This window comes from Conger conger, chromosome 11 (assembly GCF_963514075.1).
Source record: "Conger conger chromosome 11, fConCon1.1, whole genome shotgun sequence".
Lineage (NCBI taxonomy): Eukaryota > Metazoa > Chordata > Actinopteri > Anguilliformes > Congridae > Conger > Conger conger.
In genome coordinates, this window is record NC_083770.1 from 37666422 (window position 1) to 37690399 (window position 23978).

Below are 23978 nucleotides of genomic sequence, written 5' to 3' on the forward strand. Positions count from 1 at the left end.
TGTTTACGTCAGTCTTGTTTTCCCTTCAGTATTTCAAGCGAAAATGGGTGATGGTGTTATGGAAAAATACAAAAACAACAAAAACAAGTGTCCATTGAAACTTTTATTTTCTTTTTTTATTTCCCAGTTTCCACACAACCGTGGCATAAAGGAAAACGATTTGTTTCACAACCAGGGCGCTTGTACTGTTGGCCTATTACAGTGCAGCTGACAGCCTATGTGAATTTTAACAACTAATTATTAAAGGCCACAGCTGAATTACAAATCCAGTCAGTATATATTAGTGCAAAAGCTCTAATTAATTAAAAATACTACAATCAAACAATAAGTGAGAAAATACCTTATTTAGTTAGTTTTTATAAATATTTTTTTAAATAACTGATTCAGTTTCTATGGCTTAGGTTTCCACTGAATAACAGTTCAAAGGCAAAGCTGGAGTGTATCTTAGGGACTGTAGAGTTATCAAACTGCACTTTCCATTCCAAAAATACTATGGCAGCCCTGCCAAAAAATTTACTGACTATGTCAAATGCACATTACCATTTGTTGCAATAATCTATATAAAACATAAGTGACCACATATAAAAATAGAAATTCTGGCAGGAGGAACACTGTGTTGCAAGCTTTTCACTTTTTGGCAGCATAGCAGCTGAGATCATGTCCAGAATTTGTACAGTGAAATACAATTTAATTCAAGCCCAAATACTTCATTACAATACTTAGTTCCTGTCCATACAACTTGCTGTGCGTTTCTGAATTTCACAGTTCTGAACAACTGAGCACTGTTCAGCTGCCTTCCTCTCAAATCAAAGCTAAACTGATGTGTGAATACATGGAATAAAAATAAAAAACAAGAACCTTTGTTGAATACTGTATGAAGAGAATTAACACTTTCCTGTTTGTACATGGCTCAACCATGAATACCATGGCTCCCAAGAATAAAAAAAAACAAAAAAACATTTCAAAAACACATTTTGTGCACTTTTTCACTTGGACAAAGTACAGTAGCATGCATGCTAGCCAGCAAGTCAGAGCTTCCACATCAAAAACTGGCTTTTTTTTATTTTTTATTTTTTTTTAGTTGCCATGGCAGCCTTTCCTAATAAAAGCCGACTGATGCCTTGCCATGAAGTTGAATTGGGAGAACTGCTACAGGCAGAACACACGCTGACATACAAGGCAACCAATCGGAAACTGCTGTTCATCGTGGTTTCAGAGGGAGGGACCGCTGGGCTTGTGAGTGATGCGCCATTACAGTACACATCCCGTTAGCTTTTATTTTCCAAAATAAACCAAATTAGCTGCTACTGAAACTGCCTATACTGTATATCTCACCGAGAGACACAGCTTCCAAACTTGACCTACATGCCAAGTCAGCAGTTGCAACGTCAACCAAAACTAAAAACGTGGCAACAAATACCAACAATCAACATATGAAATATGTTAACTCTGTGTCCTTCATTGTTTTAGATATGTATGAAAAAAGTTATGTATGAAAAAATGTAGATATAAGCAACACCATCATGGCTTACTGCACTGTAAGTCTGGGTTTATAATGTCCTATGCAAAGTCGAAACATATACAGCATGTACTGAAGTGACATGGATCAATGCTATGTGCCAATGTATCACTTCAAGATAGAGTGTGCAATATTATTCATAACATTTTTCCTGTTAAACAATGTGTTGAACAACAACATGAGTACAGCATGTTTGACTGCTTGGGATGTCTGTACATCTACTCTTCAAAGATCACTTTTCTCTTGAATCTCAGCCGCTTTTCTAGAAGAGAGATAAGAAAGACAACACAGTTCAAACAAGGGAATCTTCAATAGTCAATAAAACAAGATAAAAGGAGAAATTACAAGGCTTTAATAGGGTGAACGATGTTTAACGTGCAATACATTTGAGATAAAAGCACAAAGCAGATATGCAAATTTAAGATATCCTACCCTATCTTGGCCCTATTTTACAAAGCAGGATTTCTGAGTTAGCCGGAAAACTGATGAGTAAAACCAGGTAAAATCTGTGTAGACCTAAATCTTAAGACATTCTACAGCAGTGGATTCCCACCTCTGTTCCAGTTTTCACTCCAACCCTAAAAAAACACACCTCATTCAACAGCTCGAGCCGGACTGCTCAACCCGGTTTCTGGAGATCTACCATCCTGGAGGTTTCCACTCCAACCCTAATATGGCACACCTAGTTCTACTAATTAGCAGCTCAAGGAGATCTCCATCGTTATCTGACAGTTGGGGGTGCTGGCTGTGTTTGTCCCACTTGTCACCTCATGGCTCTCTGGGTTGTTCTCCACCTTCTGAGCCCCATGTCAGAAGGTTCAGGTGACTTTGATCTGCTATGAGCCCGCGAGGGAGTAATAATGCCACTTAACAGTTCAGCCCCCCCACGGTGCCCCCCCCCCCCCCCCAATGGGCAGGGGCCTGCCTGGGCCTGAAGAGACATGCTATTGCTGGGAAACAGGCTGCTGTCTGGAGGGGGGCACAAAACTTCCAGAAACCCGACGCCCAGGGCTGACCCGGGAGTACCGCACTTGAGTCACATCATTTTTTAAAAACCAACTGCCTGTCGACATCGGTAAAAATCCGTAAATGATATGCCAGCAATGCCAACAATCTCAAAAATCATCTATTCACAGAAAATGTTCAGAACCAGGTTTTCTTTTCATTTAAAAATTCCCAGGAGTGTTTTTTTATTTTACTAGTGTCTGAATATTGAAAGTATTTTAAAGGTGTATTTGACCTAGGTCAAAGAAGGAGGACTAGGTCTCGTCACTGCAGACCAACCTTCTGAGAAGACTCTGTGCGGGAGAGAGAGCCCTGTAGCGTGTGTTTCTTCTCTACAGGTGTGGACCTTTGACCCTGCTTTTTCCTGCAGACGTTCCCTCAGAGAAGATTTGGGATTTGGGGGGGGGGGGCACTTTAAAGTGGAAGCAGGTGTGCTAGTTTCCCCCCTCACAGGCTGAAATTCTAGAACTTTCCGTGGTGGCAAACTGCCTCCGGAAACAGTGAGCAGGTAGCGTGAGTGACACGGTTATTACGCTCACCTGCGACAATTACGATTCAAACCTCGTTTGAAGTGCGAGCAAAGAGACCCAGTAACATAACGGCCGATTTTTACTGGTCTCTCCGCCCCCCCCCTCCCAAAACAAAAAACACCTTTCCTTCATCTGTAGGGGTACGATAAGCGTTTATCTAGAGGGCATGGGCGTTGTTGTGATCCGCTGAGATCGGAACTATAAAATTCTGATTTCCCGTGATTCACACAGACTGACTGGCGAACAGGTGGGAATCCATCCTGACACGTTTAAAGGTTTCTCGGTTCAAAGGTTCAGCAATCGCGGTAAGTGGAGCTGTTCCCCCAAAGTTCCACCGGCCGCAATCATGTTCAAACTACCAGTGCATTTTCTAAGGCTCAGCTGCATGTCAGTACAATGAATGGCTTTATACTGATTTGTCACAGCGGTGTAACCCAAAGAATGAAAATATCTACCCATGCAAACTATTTGCAGTTATAAAAATAAAGATGGTGCCAGTACAATTCCAAAATAAGGCATTGAGGTCTAAAAGACGTATTTATGTTGATAGCTAGCCCTCAGGTCAATAGGTGAAACAGAAAAAGCACAAATAAAGCAAGCCTTTCAAGCCATCATCAGTGCCATTATGACAGTAGCAGATATTCACAGTCCTATTCAGTCTACTTCAATAAATTAAATGTAAGCAGTAGGCTGGCTGAATAACAGCAAATAACTGTTGTCACCCATTCACTTGAATATTGGTTTTAGAGGACTATGTGCCAGTGTGGAGTGCATCTTCATTTTATTGTGCAATACCAGCAGAATCCTGCATCAAGAACTTATTTCCATAACATCTGAAAACACTTCAGTCTCTGTGGACGACAGGAACACTGGAAAGAACAGAATGCGAGCCCACGTATGAATGTGATGTAACGTCACTCACCTTTTCCGCTTCCTGTTGGTGTGTACGACAACCACAATTGCGGCAATTAGTGCAAGTGAGGCGAACACACTGCCCAGCACAATCCCGAGGACATTATCTGAAAACACACACACACATTACAATTTCCATGCGCGATAAGGAGCAGCCAAAACAACAAACAAACTCTACTGTTCTACTCAAGGGAACTGGTAGACAATCCATGCAAACATTATCACAATTCTTTAAAAGCTCAGAGAGGGACAGGGGTGGTCTCTCCAGATTAGATTTGCGCTTGGGCGGGGGGTGGAGAGGGTAAGGACTCCAAGGGCCTTGACTGACAGAGAAGCTCAAATATATGGTGTGGGGGACAGTAATTCTGGGATGGAGTGGGCTGGGGTGGTGGGCCCAAATGGGAGATCTTTCCATGGGCCCAAAATGCCTCGCCACCCTCCACCCCCCACCACCATTACGCCTTTCAGAAACCTACTGGAAATGGCAAGGAGATCCCCAAGTGCTGGCTGCCGGCTAATGAGCTAACTACAGACTTCTGTTCCCTCAATCAGTTTGAAAACACAAAATCACTACATTTATGGGGACTGGTGGTTTTCGCTAATTAACATTGTAAAACTTTATGTCATCTGAACAATTTTGCTAATTAACTTGTGAATGAATGTCATCTGAAAAATATGTCTCCCAGCCACCAACACGCCTAGCTGCCAATTCTTCTCACCGGGCAGGCTAATCATTTGGGGAACCCTCTGAAATGGGCAAGGTAGTTTGTCACCAGTGATGCATTTGCAGGACATGAAAAGGGCAAGTTTTTAACAACAATGCATCCAAGAGACAGTTTTTGGCTGCAAGTACCAAAAACAAAACAAATAGTCCAGTAGGCCCCTTTACTTTCCACATACAGCTTAAAATCCCTAATTTAGGCATTTAGGAACAGTTTTTACCCAAAGTGGCTTACAGAAGGTGCATTTAACTTCATTAGTGCCAGAGGCAAGTGAAGCTACAACAAAATCAGTGTTGTTGTACAGATGTGTACCCCAAGGAGACCCGTGCATTTGGTTCACCAAAGCAAACTCACATTCTCTGGGGGTGATTTACAATTACTTATTGTTTTGCCTTTTTACCATTTTAATTCCTTTTAAGTTCCAGCAGTTAAATATACGAATACATAATTCATTATGCCATATCATACATTTCAAATTTGTTGTAATAAGGCATTTTTTTGTGATGGGTCCTACAGTTAGTGCAGACTCCTTAAACTGCACTATCAAATTTTGGGGTCTTTCCCACAGCTTTACTTGGCATTACAGCAAATTAATTTCAAATGCCAACACCACACACACACACACATACACACACACAAGCTTCTTCAAAGTTTCCAGTTGATCCAGCGATATGGGGTGGCTTCACAGACACAGTAGCTGTGGTTCGGCTGCTTAGACAGCTGCTGTCAAGCCTGCACCCTGGAGATCCAACACAGTCTAAATCCACTGATCCCAATTCAGCCCTCCTGGGCCCCAGCGAAGCATTACGCTGCTTCCAGCGCATGTTGTTAGCCTCTGGGCGACAACAGCAGTATATATCAGCACCAGCTTATCCCATAATCCTCACACATTAGCCTCAATCTCTGCTAATGCCACGTAATTGTTGTTTTAATTCATTTTCTGTCCACGGATACTGTGTGCAAAGTGGTCTGTGACAATCTCACTGCGGGGAGAATGGACTGATCGATCGAGTAACTGGTGAGCAGGTACAGGCTCTATGCTAACTTCCCCCCCACCCCCATCCCCAAGGAGCACCTGTGCTCCGAAATAGAAATTCTGGAGCACACCAATACATCCAAATTAGTAAACGTGCTCCCAAATGAGTTTCCAGTCATCGCACAGTACACAGTTTTCAGGAGCATATGTGCCTAGAAGTGAAGCACTGTAGAGGTCTGATGTATGCTCGTAACAGCCAAGGCCAGAATAATAAATTAGAATATTAGCTTAGCTGGAAGTTGCGCTGCTAATTGTGCAGCCACCAGGACAAGCTTTAAAGCTGAAATGAAAATGAACTTTTTCCTCAATTTAGTCAATTATTCATAACCACACGAACACGTCTTAAAGTATATATTCCCAAAACGAAGACAAAATTGCAATACTTGTAATAATTGTAAAAACCACAAAAAGTATTTTCCATCCATTTTATCATGTGCCAGTGGACTCCGATCAAATATCTCTCAATTTTCTATTCCCCTCCAATCAATATTGTTTTCACACAGTAGCGTGTATACTGAGCCTCTGGTGCCAACTGGAAAAATAATTAAGGAGCAATTTGGGATTGGGATGCATTAGTGTGCTCAAAAATGTTAGGAGTACATGGGAAAAAATGTTAAGAGTAGAGCCCTGCATTACGAATTTATCAAACAGCATGTAGCAGTTCCCAGCAAGCCGCCCACGGAGCTCTGGAATCAACAGACTCGGTTTCACCCACCGAGTGACTACAGATCAGAAGTCAGCCGAGAGGCACAGTTTTGGGTCCTTCGCTCCGTCAGGAGAACACAAACCGCTCATGAATACACAGCCCTTTGGGTTTCTGTTCACAAAGCTTTCGGATGAGAGAGGTACATGAGCATTTTGGGTAGGGCTGGAAGCACCCAGCATAATCAGGCTTGTTAGGATGTTGGCGCATTCTGGCTAACTGGGCCCAATGGCAGCTGCATCGGGACCGGACCGGGGGAATGGACAAAGACGAACAAGGCATTGTTTCTGAAACTAATTTATTCTGAATATCATTTATTTAACCAGGGGGGATCATTGCGAACATATTTCAGTTTTTTAAGGACACCCAGGGATAAATGCCTGAGAGAACAGTTGCAAGTGGTGAGAGAGGGGTGAACAGGCAAAGCCCTGGAGCAGACACAGGTCATCATCCCTATATGACCACCAGGGGATGGGGACGGGGACGGGGAAGGGGATGGGGGGTGTCACACCACAGCACAGCATGCGACATGGAACTCCACGGGTTCAAACCCCGGTTCAAGCCCCGGGGGAGCCACGATGAGATCTGCACAGCTTTTGGGCCCTTGAGCAAGGCCCTTAACCCCAGATTGCTCCCCAGGCGCTGCACGGTGGTTGCCCGCTGCTCCTAAGTGACTAGGATGGGTCAGATGCAGAGGACAAATTACCCCACAGGGGTTCGATACAAGTCCACACGGTTCCATCTTGAGGCCCATAAAAGGTTTGGGGAAGACCGCTCCATCATCTTCCCCCTCAGTTAGATTCGTACACAGACACCGTGCGAGCTTACAGTCAACAGCTGATCAAAAAGGGACTATAAGTCACCTGTTTTTCATGTGGGCGCGCATAAAGAGCGAAGCGCTCTCGTCTGTGGGCTGTGTCACACAGACCGTCTCGTTTCTCGGCTCGTTGCTAATCCGCGGATGAGCTTTCGTTCCCTTTGTTGCGCGGATCGCTGGATTTCTCTCTTTTAATCATAAAGCCCTGTTTATGCAGAATTCCCTGGATAGGGACCTTCCAGATTCTTCCCCCCGCAGGGCTTTCGCACAAAGGGAGGGAAAGATAGAGGACTCACTTTAAACGACGCTGGCTCTTTCTGTTCTTTTTTTGAAACCCTGTTTCTGTTGCAACCTGTTTCCACCGCTTTCAGTAGCATCGGCTTCCTCGGGGACACGGCAAAAAAAACCCCAACAAAAACTCTTTTTATCCCTTCTCAGTTCGCTACGGCGGGGCGAACATCCTTCTCATCAAAACCTTTCCCCACTTCACTCTAGTTGAGAATTCCATTAAAACCGTAACACCATTATTGCTAGCAAGCATCTCCCGTTTTGATGAAATTACCTTCCGCGCCAAAAATATTACTTTCGAAAACGCTTGATTCAACCCGGCCGATGTGGTAAATTATATAACCTCAAATTCTCATTCGGAGGTTTTATTTTCTGAGTTCAAAAACATTCCCATTTGCTCAGGGAGTGGAGGAATACGGTGTACCCTGCACGCATGAGCATCATCTCCTGCCGAGGACATTAAAATTAATAATCAGTACCCATAACACTCGTAAAATTGCACAGGCGCATACATACTGTTGGAAGCTTGAGAGAGGAGAATGCCCATGACTATAAATTGTAATTAAAGTAGGCAATATTCACTAGCTCTGTTCCATTACACTCACGGCAAAATATTAATATCAATATCAGTAGCCATCTTGACAGGTAAAAATACAATTTATTCACAACTTGGCGTAGTTGCTTGTCAACCCTCATTAGCGACTTGTAGATGCCAGCAAAATATATTGCCTGTTTGCTGTATACAGTTTTCATGTTGTTTGCGTTTCTTATTGAAACAGCATGTACTATGTTGTGAGTGGGAGAAGTAGCCCAACTGATTTTTACGTAAGTTATTTTCTTTTGTCAAAGCACCAATTATTTTTGCCCCTGACAGGTTCTTCTGAAAACGCCGTACACATTAAACAGAGGAGTACGATCTGTCAGGGTGCTGTGTGCAGCACACCCAGCACTGTCACGGAATGTGCACAATGTACAATAACTAAATAACTGCCCTTCTCCTGGGGCATTTCTCGCAGTCCCACACACAGTTCCCGGTATCTCGGAGCAAATCTCTCTCCCTGTTGGGAGTTGAGGCGTTAACTGCATAGTTCATAGTTCCCTTCTGGGAAACAGATTCTTTCAGAAACTAGACAACACCGAGCAGCTGACCCAAGTCTGAGCGTAAGTGTGGATTAAACTGGGCCCCGTATGTCGAAATCGGGATCCAAAGGCAACTTCTCAGCCCATGGAGTGCAAAACCCCCAAAAAAAGTAATGTTACAAAACACAAAACTTCCTAGCCTGCCAAAACAGGCTCCACTGTGGCGTACAACTGCAGCAACACTGACACGGGCTGGTTGTTGCTTAATTAGATGAACACATTGATTAGAAAAGCTCATTAGCTTCAATAATCATTGACCTGGTGCAAATATTGCAGAGCTTGAAGAAGCTGGCCACCCCGTGACCACTTCAGGCCTTACGACCTATGATTCATTCTTATCCCACGGCTGATCACTGGGCTGGTGGAGGTCGTCCAGATCTGATACAAAACTGGGAAATATACCCAAGCAGATTTATATCCAGTAGATTTATACGGAGGAAGTCTTTGGTTGGAAAAGTAATAAAAGTAAGAAGGAGCTAAATCTCGCAGTCATTTGTGGTGAGGAACAGATGGTAAAAGGAGTTGGAGTGTGCGGGCGAGGGAGGATGAATGAGAAGCCGGATGAGACCAGTGTGGGCACAAGTCCAGTCCACAAGCACTTGGCTGCCATTTCCCTGGGAAACACCGCCACCTGCTGGCCAGCAAGGAGCCTGGCAGTGGAAACTCACAGTAGAGGCTTCTCACTACGCTTTTCTTGAGAGAACAGGTGGTTCCCATTCAGAAAACGGAGCTAGAGGCCAAGCCAAGCAATTTTGCTTCATTTTTTAATGGTCTAACTAAGCAGGCGAGAGCTCTTTGGAATCCTTTAACCTCTTAAATGCTTTTGAAAATAAGTAGTTTAGTTATTACGGCATTCAATATTACATTACATTAAATGCAATTTATTATTGTTATTGTTATTATTGGAAGTCCTGGGACCTGCTAAAGACCTAAAACACCTGTGTTACTGACATTCAGGGGCAAGTAGACAAGGTAAAATGGACTGAAAAACGGGACCAGCGGCCAGGATTTACCGGAGATGCACTGCGTGGCTTCGCCCGACCACACCCCATCCCCCTGGCAGCTGCGCTCTTCAGGGCCGTGGAGAAGGTAACCACTGTTGCAGCTTAAGTTGACCTTTGACCCTTCCAGATACCGGGTACCTTCTTTCCTCCCATTCTTGGGTGGGGCCAGCCACCCACAGGACACAACTGAGGGACAAAAGAGACACAAACACTACTTTCCACACAAACACATCATGCGCTTTGTCAAAGATTAAATTGTGCGATTATGGTATTGATTACAATTTTTAAAAATGGTTGTAAAATGTTTCAAAGCTGAAATGGTCACGTACTAGAGTTCCTTATATACACCAGACCTGGGTCAAATACTTGTTTTACTGAGCTTACGGTGTACTGGAACCTATGAAAAGTGCAAATCCCACCTTCTGGTCCTCTTCGTTGGCTCGATCGAGCACAGAAAAGTATTTGAATCCAAAACAATCATGTGTTTTACCAAGGTCTGGCACGCACACATACACACACGCACGCACACGCACACAATGAAGTTGCTGATATTTTAGTGAGTGAGTGAGTATACCGGAGTGCAGGTCATACCAGGTTCTAGGTCTCTCATGGCAGACATGTGACTGGTGAAGGACACCATGGTGGAGTTGCCCATCTTCAGGCTGCGGCTGGTGAAGGCGTCGTACTTGCAGAACCAGGAACCTGGGCCCAAGCACATTCTCGACACGTTGGCGTAGAGTGGGTCGTCCGGGTCCTCACTGAGCGAAAACGCGGGGATGAAATCGGGGTCGTGCTTCGCCGAGAAGTAGTACTCGTTCAGCAAATGCGTGGTGTCGTACGTGAAGAGGGAAGTCTCGTTTGTGATGGCCCCTAGACCAAGAATAAAAAAAGTACACTTCAGCCTGAGCTAAAACCTGGTTTTGCCATGTCCCGCGTCAGGTGTGCCAGTTTGCTTTGAAGTAGTCACATCACCGGCCAGACTTTCCAGGACAAGAAAAAAAAATAAAAAAAATAAATGAGTTAAAACGTTACCATATGCTCGTATCCCAAGCATTAAACATCTAATACACAATATTAGCTTTAACGAGGATCAACAAATCATGTGGTGTACAGTACATCTGCTTAATAGGCCCACATTTCTGTGGTTCGATAAACACAATACAGCCAATCACGTCTTGGATGCCACCTTGGCATGCCCAGTCGATGCCAGCCAGCCTTGCGGTGTGAGAGTCTGCAGAGGGTGGGGGAATGGGGGGATTCCACAGCCGGATCACAGAGGAATGCTAACGATCAGTCTGGCAGGGGCGGGAATCGGGAATGCCGGCCAGACTGACTCACTCACACCATCAGCAGCACTTTCCACTCGCTTTCCACGCCCCGACCAAACGTACGACTGCGGAACATGTACACGGTGGCTGTTTCATTCCCGCCTAGCTTTTTAAAGAGCTCGTCAAAACTTGTGTAAGCAGACAGAGCAGTTTTTATGCCTTCTTCTGGAGGCCATGTCTTGAAAGGTCCCAAATTGTACACCTTTCCTGTTATTCATTTTGGGTCCTGATATCCTTAAGACAACGTTTGTGTGGTTTCAAGTATCAAAAACGATCTATATCCAATTTTACATGCGCCATTCTTCAGCGCCCCTCATGAACTTTACCATGAACAGTCTGTTTTTTAGTGACTGTGACATCAAGGTTCATTATAAATTAACCTCTGTTCTGATTGGCTGGTTAGCTCTGGAACGAACTGAACACCGTCTGTACCAAACGCTTGGATTTCGTCTGGCTACAAGGTGGACATTTCGATTTTCCACCATCAGGCTGCAGTCTGTGACATCACTCTAAATCCTGTCCAGTGTCCGTGTCACACTCGTGCTAAATGTTAGCTAACGTTCACAGTTTGGTAGCCTTGCACCTGGCTTTACCCCAACTGGCCTGAGGGGGACCCAAGCACCCAAAAGCATCTGAATACAGATAAGCTCCACACAGAGAGGATCTGGCTGGCTGGGAATCGACCCCAGAACCTCCTTCTTGAGAAGCAACAGCTCCAACCACAGCACCACTAGCGATGGTAAATCGCACTGGCACATGACACGGCTTTGGCGTGGATGTGGAACCACATCCCTCACTGATGATTCAGAACAGCATCCCCCCGTTTCCGTCTAGGATTCTGCGTTTCAGACCTGCCCAGGCACTCAGGCACGGAGAGCCAGCAGTCGGCTAAACGCCCGACCGCAGACATCCGTTCGGTCAGCTACTTTTAGACACATATTCAAGGTTTGCCAGTTAATTTAGGAAAGACGATGTAATGGGAACAATTTTGTCTCCCCGCCGGCAACACTCCAAGTTGGCTACTCTTCTCACCAGGCTGGCTACTAAACAATTTGGGGAATCCCAGGAGCAGCCTGTAGCCTAGTGGCTAAGGTGCCTGCCTGGGACCAGGAAGGTTGTTGGCTCAAGCCCCAGTGTAGCCACGATAAGATCTGCACAGTTGTTGGGCCCTTGAGCAAGGCCACATTGCTCCATGGGGGATTGTCCCCTGCTTAGTCTAATCAACTGTATAAAAGCCTCAGCTAAATTACACTAGTTAGTTAGTTATGTACTAACTAATGCAATGTAATACAATAACTGTAATGTAATAATAATGTATAAGTAATGTAATAACTAATGTAATATAATTAATGTAATATGTAATGTTATTACTGTATTGCAATGTAATATGTAATGTAATTACTGTAATGTAATGCTCAGGACGGTCCCGTTTACTCACAGCCCGCTCCGAACTGGAAGAGCTCCTCAGCCTCGGTCTGGTTGAGGGGAAACACCTCCCCGTTGCTAGAGACCAGGTCATCACTGGGGTCACCGTTCATCCGGCCCAGCATGCCCAGGGTGTGGTTCTCAAAGTCCTGGGGGAGGAGCACAGTGGTCGCCATGGCGCCTCCGCGGGCTCGGACCTCCACCCCGGCCCCCGTGGGGAACATGACGGTCACGTTCTGCGGGACCGGGGAGAAGACGAACACACCTAGAACGGGACAGCAGCACGGTTTAGAACACAAGTTAGAAAAAAACCTAGAACGGGCCTCCTCAAATGGTGTCGTGGCTCGCCCGATGGTCTTTAATCTAACCCTGAACCCTCCAGTGGCGACTTGCTGGGAGCCACGCCCAGGGAGGACGGGCTTCAGTTGCCATGGATAGTCTCGCCTCACTGCACGAGTGCCTCCTCCTCCTCCACTCTCAAAAAAAAAGCTACAAAAGATGAATCATTAATGGCTTTTTTGTTCATAAAAGGTCATTATTTCTAGAGTAATGTACCTTTCAGGGTACATTTGGGACATCTGTTCCTTAAAGAACAAAAATATACCTCTGCCGTGCCCTTATTTCCGAGAGTGGACGGTGTGTTTGCTCCAGCTGCACATGAAGTACACTACATGCTGAAACCAAGCAATACCCGGCAGTGGACATTTTAGAGAAATCACAGTCTGGTGTGGGCTGTTCTGCAAGTATAATGTAGCATAATGATTAGGAGAGCAGGCTAACAGGACCAACTCCAAGATCGTTGGTTTAATTCACACTGTCGCTTGCTTAAAAAAACCCCACTACTTTTATGATCCCCCTATGATAAAACAGAGGCATGCTTAGCTTAGCAAGGTTTTTTTTGTTTGAAGCTTAACGGTTAAGTTGCTACTCTGTCTCCATGCCTTTATTCTTGCTGCTATTATGCTATGCAAGTTACTCCATGAACTTACTATCAGGACGACCTTGTCACTCCAGATAAGAGACAGTGAGTATAATGAGGCTAGCTGCTCCTTATCTTTTATAGAGCACAGTCAGATTATCCTTTATCACACGTCCCAATCTCGAGAGACAGTAAAACCGCGTACCTGTTCTGTTATGACTGACAGGCTAGATTTACGTGAAAAATCGGGCAGAATCTCTCAAGTGGTTTTGGAGGTATAGTTTGTAAAATAAAGAAAGGGTGACGGTCTTCTTCACCTCTGAGGTCTAGCCAGCTCTGTTGGGAGAAGGTGAGGACCTCCTGGTTCTTCAGCACTTCCAGATGATCTTCACGATCAGTGAGGCGCACTTCGATGACATCGGAGGCGTTCTCCTGCATCGCCACAGCGGACAGTCTGGTGGCATTGGTGGAGGTACCTGGACGGGTTCACACAGAATCTGTTCAAGACTTCCACAGTGTATACAGTGACTCAGTTGTTTCCTACCCTGTTCCTGGATATCTTCCATCCTTTTCAACCCTAGCTGTTGAATGTGCTTTGTAACGGTTGGAGTAAAAACCTACAGCAGCAGTCATCAAATCTGGACCTCAAATCCAAATCTGGCCCTGGTTTTCTTTTCTGCCTGGTAATTACCTGAACAAGTAGTGCAACCAATTGGCCTGAATGTCTTCACACCTGACTGCCAAGTAAAGGGCAGTTCTCAGACCTCAAGGACCGTGATTTGATTATTCCTGACCTACAGGATGGTAGATCTCCAGGAACCACTGCAGTAACGTATACAAAACCTAGGCTAATAAACCAATTCTAGTCTACAATCTAGGTTTCTTCTTCACTTTCAATGCACTTTTTTCCCATGACTCTCCCACACCAACTGCCATGTAAACACTGAGAATCTCAAGGCTAGAGTAAGAAAAAAGAAAACAAAAACAAACCCTAATCGCAAGGAGATACACCGTTTTTCCCTTTCAGATTGCGTCTCAGCGGCCCAGAATGAATCAGGGACTCAGCCACCAAGTCCAGTGACAGAGGTGAAGAGTCCAAAGGTCAGAAAGTAAAAGTCCAGTCATGCGATTCCTCCACCCATGAACTCAGCTAACTGATTTCACAGATTACTTCTCCCTCCGGGATTTAGCAAATCCACGTGATTGGAGCAAAACACCCATGAGGACTTTTACTTTCTAAACATGGACCCTTGAGCAAGACACCTTATCCCCACATTGCTGCAGAGGGGATTGTCCACTGCTTAGTCTAATCAACTGTAAGTCACTTGGAATAAAAGCATCGGCAAAATAGCAAATTAAACGTAAATGTTCCACCTCTGTTAAGTGGTGGCGTTTTCAGACATCCCCTGCGGCTCAGTGGACGGAGGGGAGTAATTGTCAGACCCTGCACTCAGTGGGGGCATTTGAGGCCAGGGTCACTCACCATTGGGCAGTTTCACAGGCTCTGTCCTCCCTTGAACAGTGAGGCCCTTCTCGGCTGCCAGCACCAGGTAGTACTCCCCCTTTCCGTTGAAGGTGTAGCTGAAGCCATCGAACGTCACAAAGTGGGGGTCACCAAACGCGATACCTGAGGGTCGAGAGGTAAAATAAACCCCAGCCTGACAAGATGATAATCATCGATTCGCTGCAGACTCTGGAAACCGTTAGGCTTCAGCTTGCTCACCATGACTGCAAACCGGATGGTTTCTGGTTCAAGCCCCGGTGTAGCTGCGATAACATCCACGCAGCTGTTGGGCCCTTGAGCAAGGCCCTTAACCTCGCACTGCCCTGGGGGGGATTTTCCCCTGCTTAGTCTATACAACTGTAAGTCACTTGGGATAAAAGTGTCAGCTAAATAACAAATTATTTTCTATTTATCATTTTGACCATATCTTTTAATCAGTCACTGGAGTGATAACGGCTGATCTTTAAAACTAACTGTACAACTTTCTTTGTCATACACTACGTTAAGGACATGCGTCTTATGCCAAGGGGATTTTGTGAATATGTGGTAGGAATGTCACATTCCGACGTCGCCAGTGGAAAACAGCATATAACGAAGCAAAAATGCAATTGCATCGATATCGCTACAAACAAATGCCATTGTGAGAATGCATCAGATACGTTACTTTTTTGAATATGAAAAATGTATGGATTGATGCTTTAACACTGTGAAACTCTCACCGGGTTTTGGGGCCTGGTAGGTCCTGCAGTCGCTGGAGGGCCGGTGGGTGAAGTAATAGTGACAGTTGTCGGACCACAGGCAGCAGTAGTAGAAGCTCAGGACGTCGTAGATCCAGTGAGACAACCCCGGGACACGGGGGGGTTTCTTGAAGGGAGGGGAGCCCCAGTCGTGCCCCCTGTCCGGGGTGCTCCCCCCGATCGAATCCCCCGTCAGCACCTGTGTCCCTGTACTGTCATAGCAACACTGCTGGCCTGCCGCGTACTTGGGGCTGGAGAAACGAAGAGGGGCACTCAAGCTCGATACCACTAAGTGTGGCTGAAGTTCCTGTAACAAGCTATTATCCTTCCATCAGTGACAACTGGAAGGCAGCTACTTTTACAACTAGTGAACTAATAGTGTGTTTCATTATTACTAAGTGCTTATCTTTGTTGTATTCTTAGCACTTGAAACTGTACTTCCCACTAGAGTCTTTCAGCGCACTTGTCCCTGGTTATGGGTATGCACTTTGAGGTACGTCGTTCTGGATAAGAGCGTCTGCCAAATGCCTATAATGTAATGTAATGCAATAGTGACAGACAATCAAACTAGTTAGGTAACATGGATATACATTCTTATGCATTTCACTTCAATGCATTTAAAAAGAAAATCTAATATAAATCTAGTATAAATAACTGCCTGTAGACAGGCATGTACAGTACACATCTGTGGTTGACTGAGTTGAACCCGCGGGCTGACCAGCTGTTTGCAGCCTTGGAGGCAGCAGCTGCCTTCCAGCTGTCACTGAGGAGAGGAAAGTAGGACACGTCGCAGGACAGACAGACTTTTATAAATCTACGCAGGAGAACCAGGGGGCGGCCTGTAGTGTAGCGTTTAAGGTAAACGACTGGGACACGCAAGGCCGGTGGTTCTAATCCCGGTGTAGCCACAATAAGATCCGCACAGCCGTTGGGTCCTTGAGCAGGGCCCTTAACCCTGCATTGCTCCAGGGGAGGATTGTCTCCTGCTTAGTCTAATCAACTGTATGTCGCTCTGGATAAGAGCGTCTGCCAAATGGCAATAATATAATGTAATGTAATGTAACCATGGTTATTGGGCCCCATCCCAAAGCTCATTAGTCACTGCAAGAAAGTCTGTCTTAACAAGTGTCTTTGGCAAGAAATGAGGCGTAAAATGGTATATTCTTCTCTAAAGTAGAACATATTATCTTGTTTTTAAGGTTTGCTAGAAAAGTTAAATTCTGTCACCACGTTGACCATCGACCAACTCTCACCTCATTGGCAATATTTTCGCCTTAGAAATAAGATGGTAAACACTTGTTGAGATTGACTTATTTTTTTGTTTTTGAAGTGCTGATATCAACACAGCACCATCTCCCCAGCTGTGAAAAACATGAGCAAAGACTACCACAAGTGGCACACAGAGATGTGTTACTCACTCATTCTGCTTCCAATTTCTTCTTTGCAAAAAAAGTGACACTATTCTCTGACTAACTAGATATGACACAGGATCTTCACAACTGAGAAAAATGCTCATGGTGTAATAGACTTAGAATAGCTAATCCCAATACTGATAAGGTGAATGGAACCAAGATTCATAATGATAACTTATCTCAGTGATATATTGTACATATTATAAAACATATCAAATAACAGATTACAAGTGATCAATAAGTAATCAAACCTCATTTGATCCAGACTAATTACATAGTGATGAAGACATTCTTACGCTGTAAAATGCTACAGTATCTGCACAAGATAACTAGCGAAGTTGACAGCCCAAATAGAAATGAAGGTTCCAATGTCCAAGACAAGCAATACCGTTACAACCGGGGTAATGAAAGGTCCAAAGTTCAAATTATTTTTTGCCTCAGCAACATGACTATGTACTTATGTACAGAGTATACACATCAAATACAGTCAAGGTTTAAGATCCATTTAAGACTAGAGCTTTGGTTTATGATTTGAGTTTTGGAGAGCGGAGGTGTACACATTGTGTTGAGAGAAAGAATAGTGAAATAACAAATAAAGATAATCCATTCATTTAAAAATGCGTAACTACATAGGCAGTGAATGGAAATTCATTGTTTTATTGTTTGTTGACTGAATGAATATGTGCGACTTGCAGGTTTGTCCCCTCACCTGGCTTGAATGGCTCGGACACAGTGAACACTACCGGGATGGTACGTACACACACTCCCCTTCTCGATATCACACCCATAGTCGGTCTGAAATATAAAGGACAGAATATGAATGAAAAATCTTTAAAGGAAATTTCAAATTGAATTCAATTCTGCTGCATGCTCCCCTTCATCTATTCTGCAGTGCGAATTTGCGAGATGGAATTATTGAAGCTAAATCTAGCAGAAAGACATTTCTCTGCAACACTGAGCTTTTTCCAATCTCTTATTTTTCACCTCTTTTTTTCTTTTCCTTGCTCCTTTTCCTACTCCTAGGCCCACCCATTGAGAGAGCCTCCGCTAATTTCTACAGATAAGCTAAAAATAGAACCTGACATTTAATATACATTTTTAAATCAGGAGGCATTAATCTATGAGGAAATTAAACTTGCCCAACAATGACTATAAACTGGTGCATTTTTTTGTCCAAGAATGAAAGATGCCAAAAATGGTATCAAACAATAAATCTGCCATTTGAGGTTAATTCACTCAGTGATGTTAATGCTGACCCCTACATCCTGACAGGGAAGGATGTTTTTTCACTGAACAATCTGAAATTTCTTAAGAGTCCCTTTTTTATTAAAGCATATGTATTTCCTTTCAAATAAATTCCAGCTAACGCATTACAGCAGTGTTCAACCTTATTTGATAAGGGCCGCTAGAACATTTTGCCGCTAGAACATTTTGCTAACTGTGTGGATACTGTAGGATACAAAGGAAGTGTCGGTGCAGGTTTTTATTTGATCCCAGCACGACATCACCTTGATAAGTAGAATCAGGTGTCTTAGGGCTAAATCAAAAGCCTGCACCCACGCCGGCCATTTTCAGAGTAGACTGGACACCCCTGCACTGCAGCAAGAGAATACCAGTACAGCATTACTTTTGGATTCTAATACTTTTCTGTGCTCTATTGATCTTGCCTGGTACAACTGACTAATGAAGAGGACCAGAAGGGGGGGTTTGCACTTTGTGAGAGTATTTCATAGGTTCCAATACAATTTCAATCCCAGACAGGCCTAGCAAAGCATATAATAATAATAATAATAATAATAATGTTTACCCAACGCTTTTATCCAAAGCAACCTAGAGTTGATTAGACTAAGCAAGGGACAATCCCCCCTGGAGCAATGTGGGGTTAAGGGCCTTGCTCACGGGCCCAACAGCTGTGCGGATCTTATCATGGCTACACTGGGGCTTGAACCACTAACCTTCCGCACCCCAGTCATGTGCCTTAGCAACTAGGCTGCTGGCTGCCCTAAAAACTTTTTTATCAAAAACGGTAACGTATTTGACCCAGGTCTGGTGTGTACCAGTACTATACACATTTGAACAGCACCACAGTGAGATCGGGTCCTTACATGAAACCTGCCTGTGTCGGCCCTGGCCTGGGCCAGGGTACAGGGGCAGTCGATGGTCTCGTTCAGGAACTGGGGCAGTGCCCGCTCCAGCTTATCCCACTGCAGACACTTCTCCAGGGCCCAGCCGGCCGAGTCCTGCCGAAACTTCTCCTCCAGGTGCCAGGCCAGGGCGTGGTCCTCGCTCCACACAGCCTCTACGTCCCTGAACAACCCACATCCTGACTGTTAAAGGTCCCATACTGTACAGCTTTCCAGCGTTTTATTTCATATACCATAAGGTATCCATAACGTGACCTTTGTGTGGTTTTAAGTACCAAAAACAATCTCTATCCAGTTTTACACGCCCATTCCCCAGTGCCTCTCTTGAGCTTTACCAAAAACAGGCAGTTTTAGTTACTGTATTTTTAAGGCTCATTGATATCATTGTTCTGATTGGCTGGCTAGCTCCAACAAGCTGAACAGTGATTTGTCCCGGCTACGAGGTGGGCCATGCAAATGAGTGAACAGACTAAACTGTGCCTTTTGAAACTTTCACAGTGTTTTAATAAACATTTATAATCCACATAGAAAGGGGAATGTCATTTTCCACAATATGGAACCTTTAATATAATCACGCCCTGCGATGGACTGGCGACCTGTCCAGGGTGTATTCCTGCCTTTCGCCCAATGTATGCTGGGATAGGCTCCAGCCCCCCTGCGACCCTGTTCAGGATAAGCGGGTTAGGATAATCAATGAATGAATGAACAATATAATCACCATCGCCCAACTCGAGGAACACGGACCTACGACCGACTCCTACCACACTGGTTTTCTAACATTTTATGAAGTGGGGGAAGGAAACAGTTTTGTAATGTCTGCAGATTTCCTCCAGATGGTGGAACTATCAGGACGTGTGAAGTTCATGAAGACTATGGCACGTAGGGTTCCCAAAACACAAGCTAAATGCAAAAGCTATGGAACTGCTCAAGCCCTCACCAATCTGTCCCAGCAGTCTCATAATGACTGCAGGCAGCAAAATAATGGATTAATAATAGATTAAGTTCATTTTCATTGCAGTCTCCTAGACTGCACAGTGCAAAAGAGAATTCCATTCTCTCCAGTGAACTTTGCAAGTGAACTTTGCAAGGGTGGAGCAAACAGACGGACTGAGTCCAACACATGGTTCTTGGCACTGACATTAAGTTTCCTGGAGTCAAGCACTAGCGTGGCTTTAAACATTAGCCTTTGGGTATTATTATATTATCTGAGACTTGCCCTTGATAAATGAAAAGCAGGGGGACGTCGCTGAATCCCTGGGCAGACCATATGACATACATGCAATGGGGAGTACTCATGACTCAATGCCTGTGCCTATGACCGCACTGATTTCAAGGATTCTCTGTTATGAATGGCTGTTACTCTTAAGAAAGATTCAGATATCCAAAACAATGGTTTCCATCACAACAGAGGACAGTCGCCTGGAGTATAAACCAAATGTCACTGCAACGCTCTGTTGCTGGACAATAAAAAGACCTTAGCTCCCTTGTCATGACCTCTGCTACATTCTCAGAGGAAAGGGTTCAGAAAGGCACCTGTCTCCATAGATCTAGATCAAGGGTTCTCTATGGGGAAGAATAATTCATTCTGGGAGCTTTTGCACCTTTCACACCCGTCATATAGGGTTCCATAAAGACCTAAAAAGGTTCCCCATCGTAGACAAGCCAAAGCACCCTTTCAGACCCCTTTTTTCCAAGTGTGTAGACCACCATTCCATTCCATACCTTTTTCCATCAGGCTCTGAAGAACTGCTCACTCGGAGACATCCAAGCTCCCAATCGGACACAGGCTTTTTCATGGGTTCAGGAGTGAAGCTGAACTCGCCACTGTTGGGAAGGTCTCGCCCCAGAGTGTACAAGTACTTAAATTCCGGCATCCAGGAACTGGAGTAGGGCTCACCTGTCGTACGTCCCAACATAGAAATATCAATGCGCTAACTAAAAATATATATAGTATATACAAGTTCTTTCAAAGGGATTACATTTAAGTTATAGTTTATTGAACCCCATGGGGTATTTTGTCCTTGTATATATATGATACCCATTGTAGTCATTCGGAGCAGTAGATAGCCACAGTACAGTTCTGAGGCCAGTGCCTTGATCAAGGGCAACGGCAGGAGAACACCTGACATGCAAGCCTTTCATGCTTATTTTATACAAGTAACAAAGTAAGTGTGACATGACATTGCCCTACATGTCAACCAGTTATGACTACGTACGGTATTACAGTTCATGACAAAATTATAGCAGTATATATCACAATGCATACAGTCAATTTTACAAAGCAGATTTAAAAAATAAATACCATCAAATATGAAATACATGATGTCAGTATAATTGTTAGAAAATGTAAGACATGTTTAGTTATGACAGGGGTTATGCTACATTGTACATTTTTATGGCTTATAGTTCAAGTAAAGCTTTACAAATTATGAACACTTACTCATACTATCATAAACTGATATCTTTATCTGTATGGTACATACATACAGGGTCAAAATGTTAATTGCATCATGGTGAAATAAATCCGTTATCTTTGTTATCTGTGTCACATTTGTAACTGAACCTAATGGCAGCAGGCAACTGATTAATGTGAATTCTACGTCATCTGACCTGCTCTGTAGTTACTCTACTGACCTTCTGTATGCACATACATATTACATATACTGTGTGTCGCTTTGGATAAAAGCATCTGCCAAATAAATGCCATGTAATGTTCATTTCACTTTAATTCACATTGTCTTTGAAGCATCAGAAAGTGTGCAGTAATGTATTTCCCAATGTCACAACTTACACCAAGGTATTTTTGCTAGAGTGAGTTGTGTTTTGTACTTCTATCCCCCGTCTCCAGCAATCAAAACTAGTCATGTACTTGGCACCCCTAATAAAGGCCAAAACTACTGTAAAAGAACAGAATAACCTGAACCTTTTAGTTGATAGTAGCCTACAATCTTGACCATTTTAAAAGAAAAGTAAACATATTTTCAACACTTGTGCCAAAATAATATTGAACACAATTCTTTCATTTCACCTTGCCCTGCTGCTGTACAAAGAAAATACATCCATTTAAATATTAATAGCTAAAGGCATTGTCCTACTCACCTGTCTCTCTATATCCCCAAAGCTCCACACTGACATTGCCTGCTTTGATGAGAGAGGTGTTCCAAGTCATCCGTAGAATTCCCTCAACGTCGGGGGTGCCATAGTACTGCCACTGGGTCGCATTCACGAGGGTGGCTTTCAAATCAGCACTCAGTTTCCCAGGATGCACTAGTCAAATGCACATGAAAATGTCAAAGCAGTCACAGAGCACTGGGCTGTTGCCCTCTGATCAAAACAAAGTTTTCCCGATTCCTTCCTCCCTGCTCCCTGCTCCGACCGCAGTTCCCACCTGATAGCCAAGCCCCTTGTCTATTATACGTAGCGCCATCGGTCGAGACTTCAAACGGTACCCATCCCGTTTCGAGCACCAAAGGTGAAATGCAGTGACCACTGCCATCTTCATCCACGTAACCGTCGACTACAATGTCACCATTGAACCTGCAGTTTGGAGGAACAAAAACGTAACGCGTCTATCAAATGAATGGCCGGCCTTAGCATTACTGAGCTTGTGTCCTCATCGAGGTCAACATGTTCTATTGTGGCGGCGGATTTCCTCTGCTTACCGGCAGAGTATTTTTGAACCCACGTCAAAAGTTACATCCAGGAAAGTGAAGTCAGCTCCCCCTAACATTGCGCCGGAGTAAGGAGAAATCGCCAGGCAGAATTGTCTATAATCTGAGCAGCAGTTCTGTAGAGAAACACATGTTGCATGGCACGAGCAGGAGCCCAGTTTTTTCCCACACTGCTCTGCACATGTCTGCGCTGTAAAGAGAAAAACAACAACAACAATAAACAGTACGCTTTACTCTTGTGCTTTCAATTCTTAATTCAACTTATTTTCGACAAACGATTGAAATATATATACTGAACAGAGGAACATGGAACCAACTATACGTCGCTGAGATGATTACAGAGCTATGCGATTAAATCGAATATACAATAAACCTTTGCCACTGGGCAAACACAGATGTTGGCACATCAAACACAACAAATTTGTCCATGAATGCAAGAGCCTACGAGTATGTACCGAAAGTTCACTAAGTACAGGGAAAGAGCATTTTCAAAGTTCACAGAGAGAACAATACGAAAGCTCGCAGGGCACTGAGTAAACAGCCGTGTTTTGTGCGAAGAAAGATTCAGCGAACTGTACATAGTGGCATGACAATTAGCCTACTGAGACAGACCGACACATCACCAGCTTACCATAAATTCTCGATGTGGTTAATAACGTAAAAATGACTTCAATCCACATATTCGTTGCAGTAAAAGGACACGCAAATAACTAAACAAAATGTATATTATGTGTTATTTATTTTAAATGACGAACTAATGAGAACTCGCTAGCTAGCTAACATGACGAACCGCGCCTGTGCAACAAATGATTCTGCACCGTTTCAAGTGAAGTTATTCATCCACGTAGTTGTGCAACTGTTCCAAGGGTCATGCAGATAACACAATAAATTATTCCGCCGCCATACATCGTGTCTAAGAAAAGCGATTGCTCATAATTTAGCTAACTTCAAGTAAACATGTTTCCGTTGTGATAGTTATGATTAATGGGAATCAAAACGTAACGGATATTTTGTCTGCCAGGCTATTTTGACGTTTTCGCCATTGCCCTACGGAACCCGGGTTCTTCGAACCCGTTAACGGGAACTGTAACACGCTTTTCATGTGCATAGAAATTAACTACTTTGATGCTGTAGGTCAGGGGTTTTTAAGACTTTCCCCACT

At 44.0% G+C, this 23978-nt stretch overlaps 1 protein-coding gene across 1 annotated transcript; it reads right to left on the reverse strand.

Annotated features, from left to right (window-relative positions):
• Positions 1 to 168: 168 nt before the first annotated feature.
• On the reverse strand, positions 169 to 23591 carry susd2 (sushi domain containing 2). Its single transcript, XM_061260450.1, has 15 exons — positions 23448 to 23591; positions 22808 to 23006; positions 22534 to 22682; positions 22245 to 22412; positions 20868 to 21042; positions 19107 to 19308; positions 17711 to 17796; positions 15572 to 15840; positions 14832 to 14975; positions 13666 to 13824; positions 12443 to 12694; positions 10268 to 10546; positions 9686 to 9862; positions 3977 to 4073; positions 169 to 1781 (listed from the first exon to the last, which is right to left on the reverse strand). Exons 1-15 carry the CDS (start codon positions 23494 to 23496, stop codon positions 1745 to 1747), a joined length of 2442 nt encoding a protein of 813 aa, XP_061116434.1. The 5' UTR covers positions 23497 to 23591; the 3' UTR covers positions 169 to 1744.
• Positions 23592 to 23978: the final 387 nt, after the last annotated feature.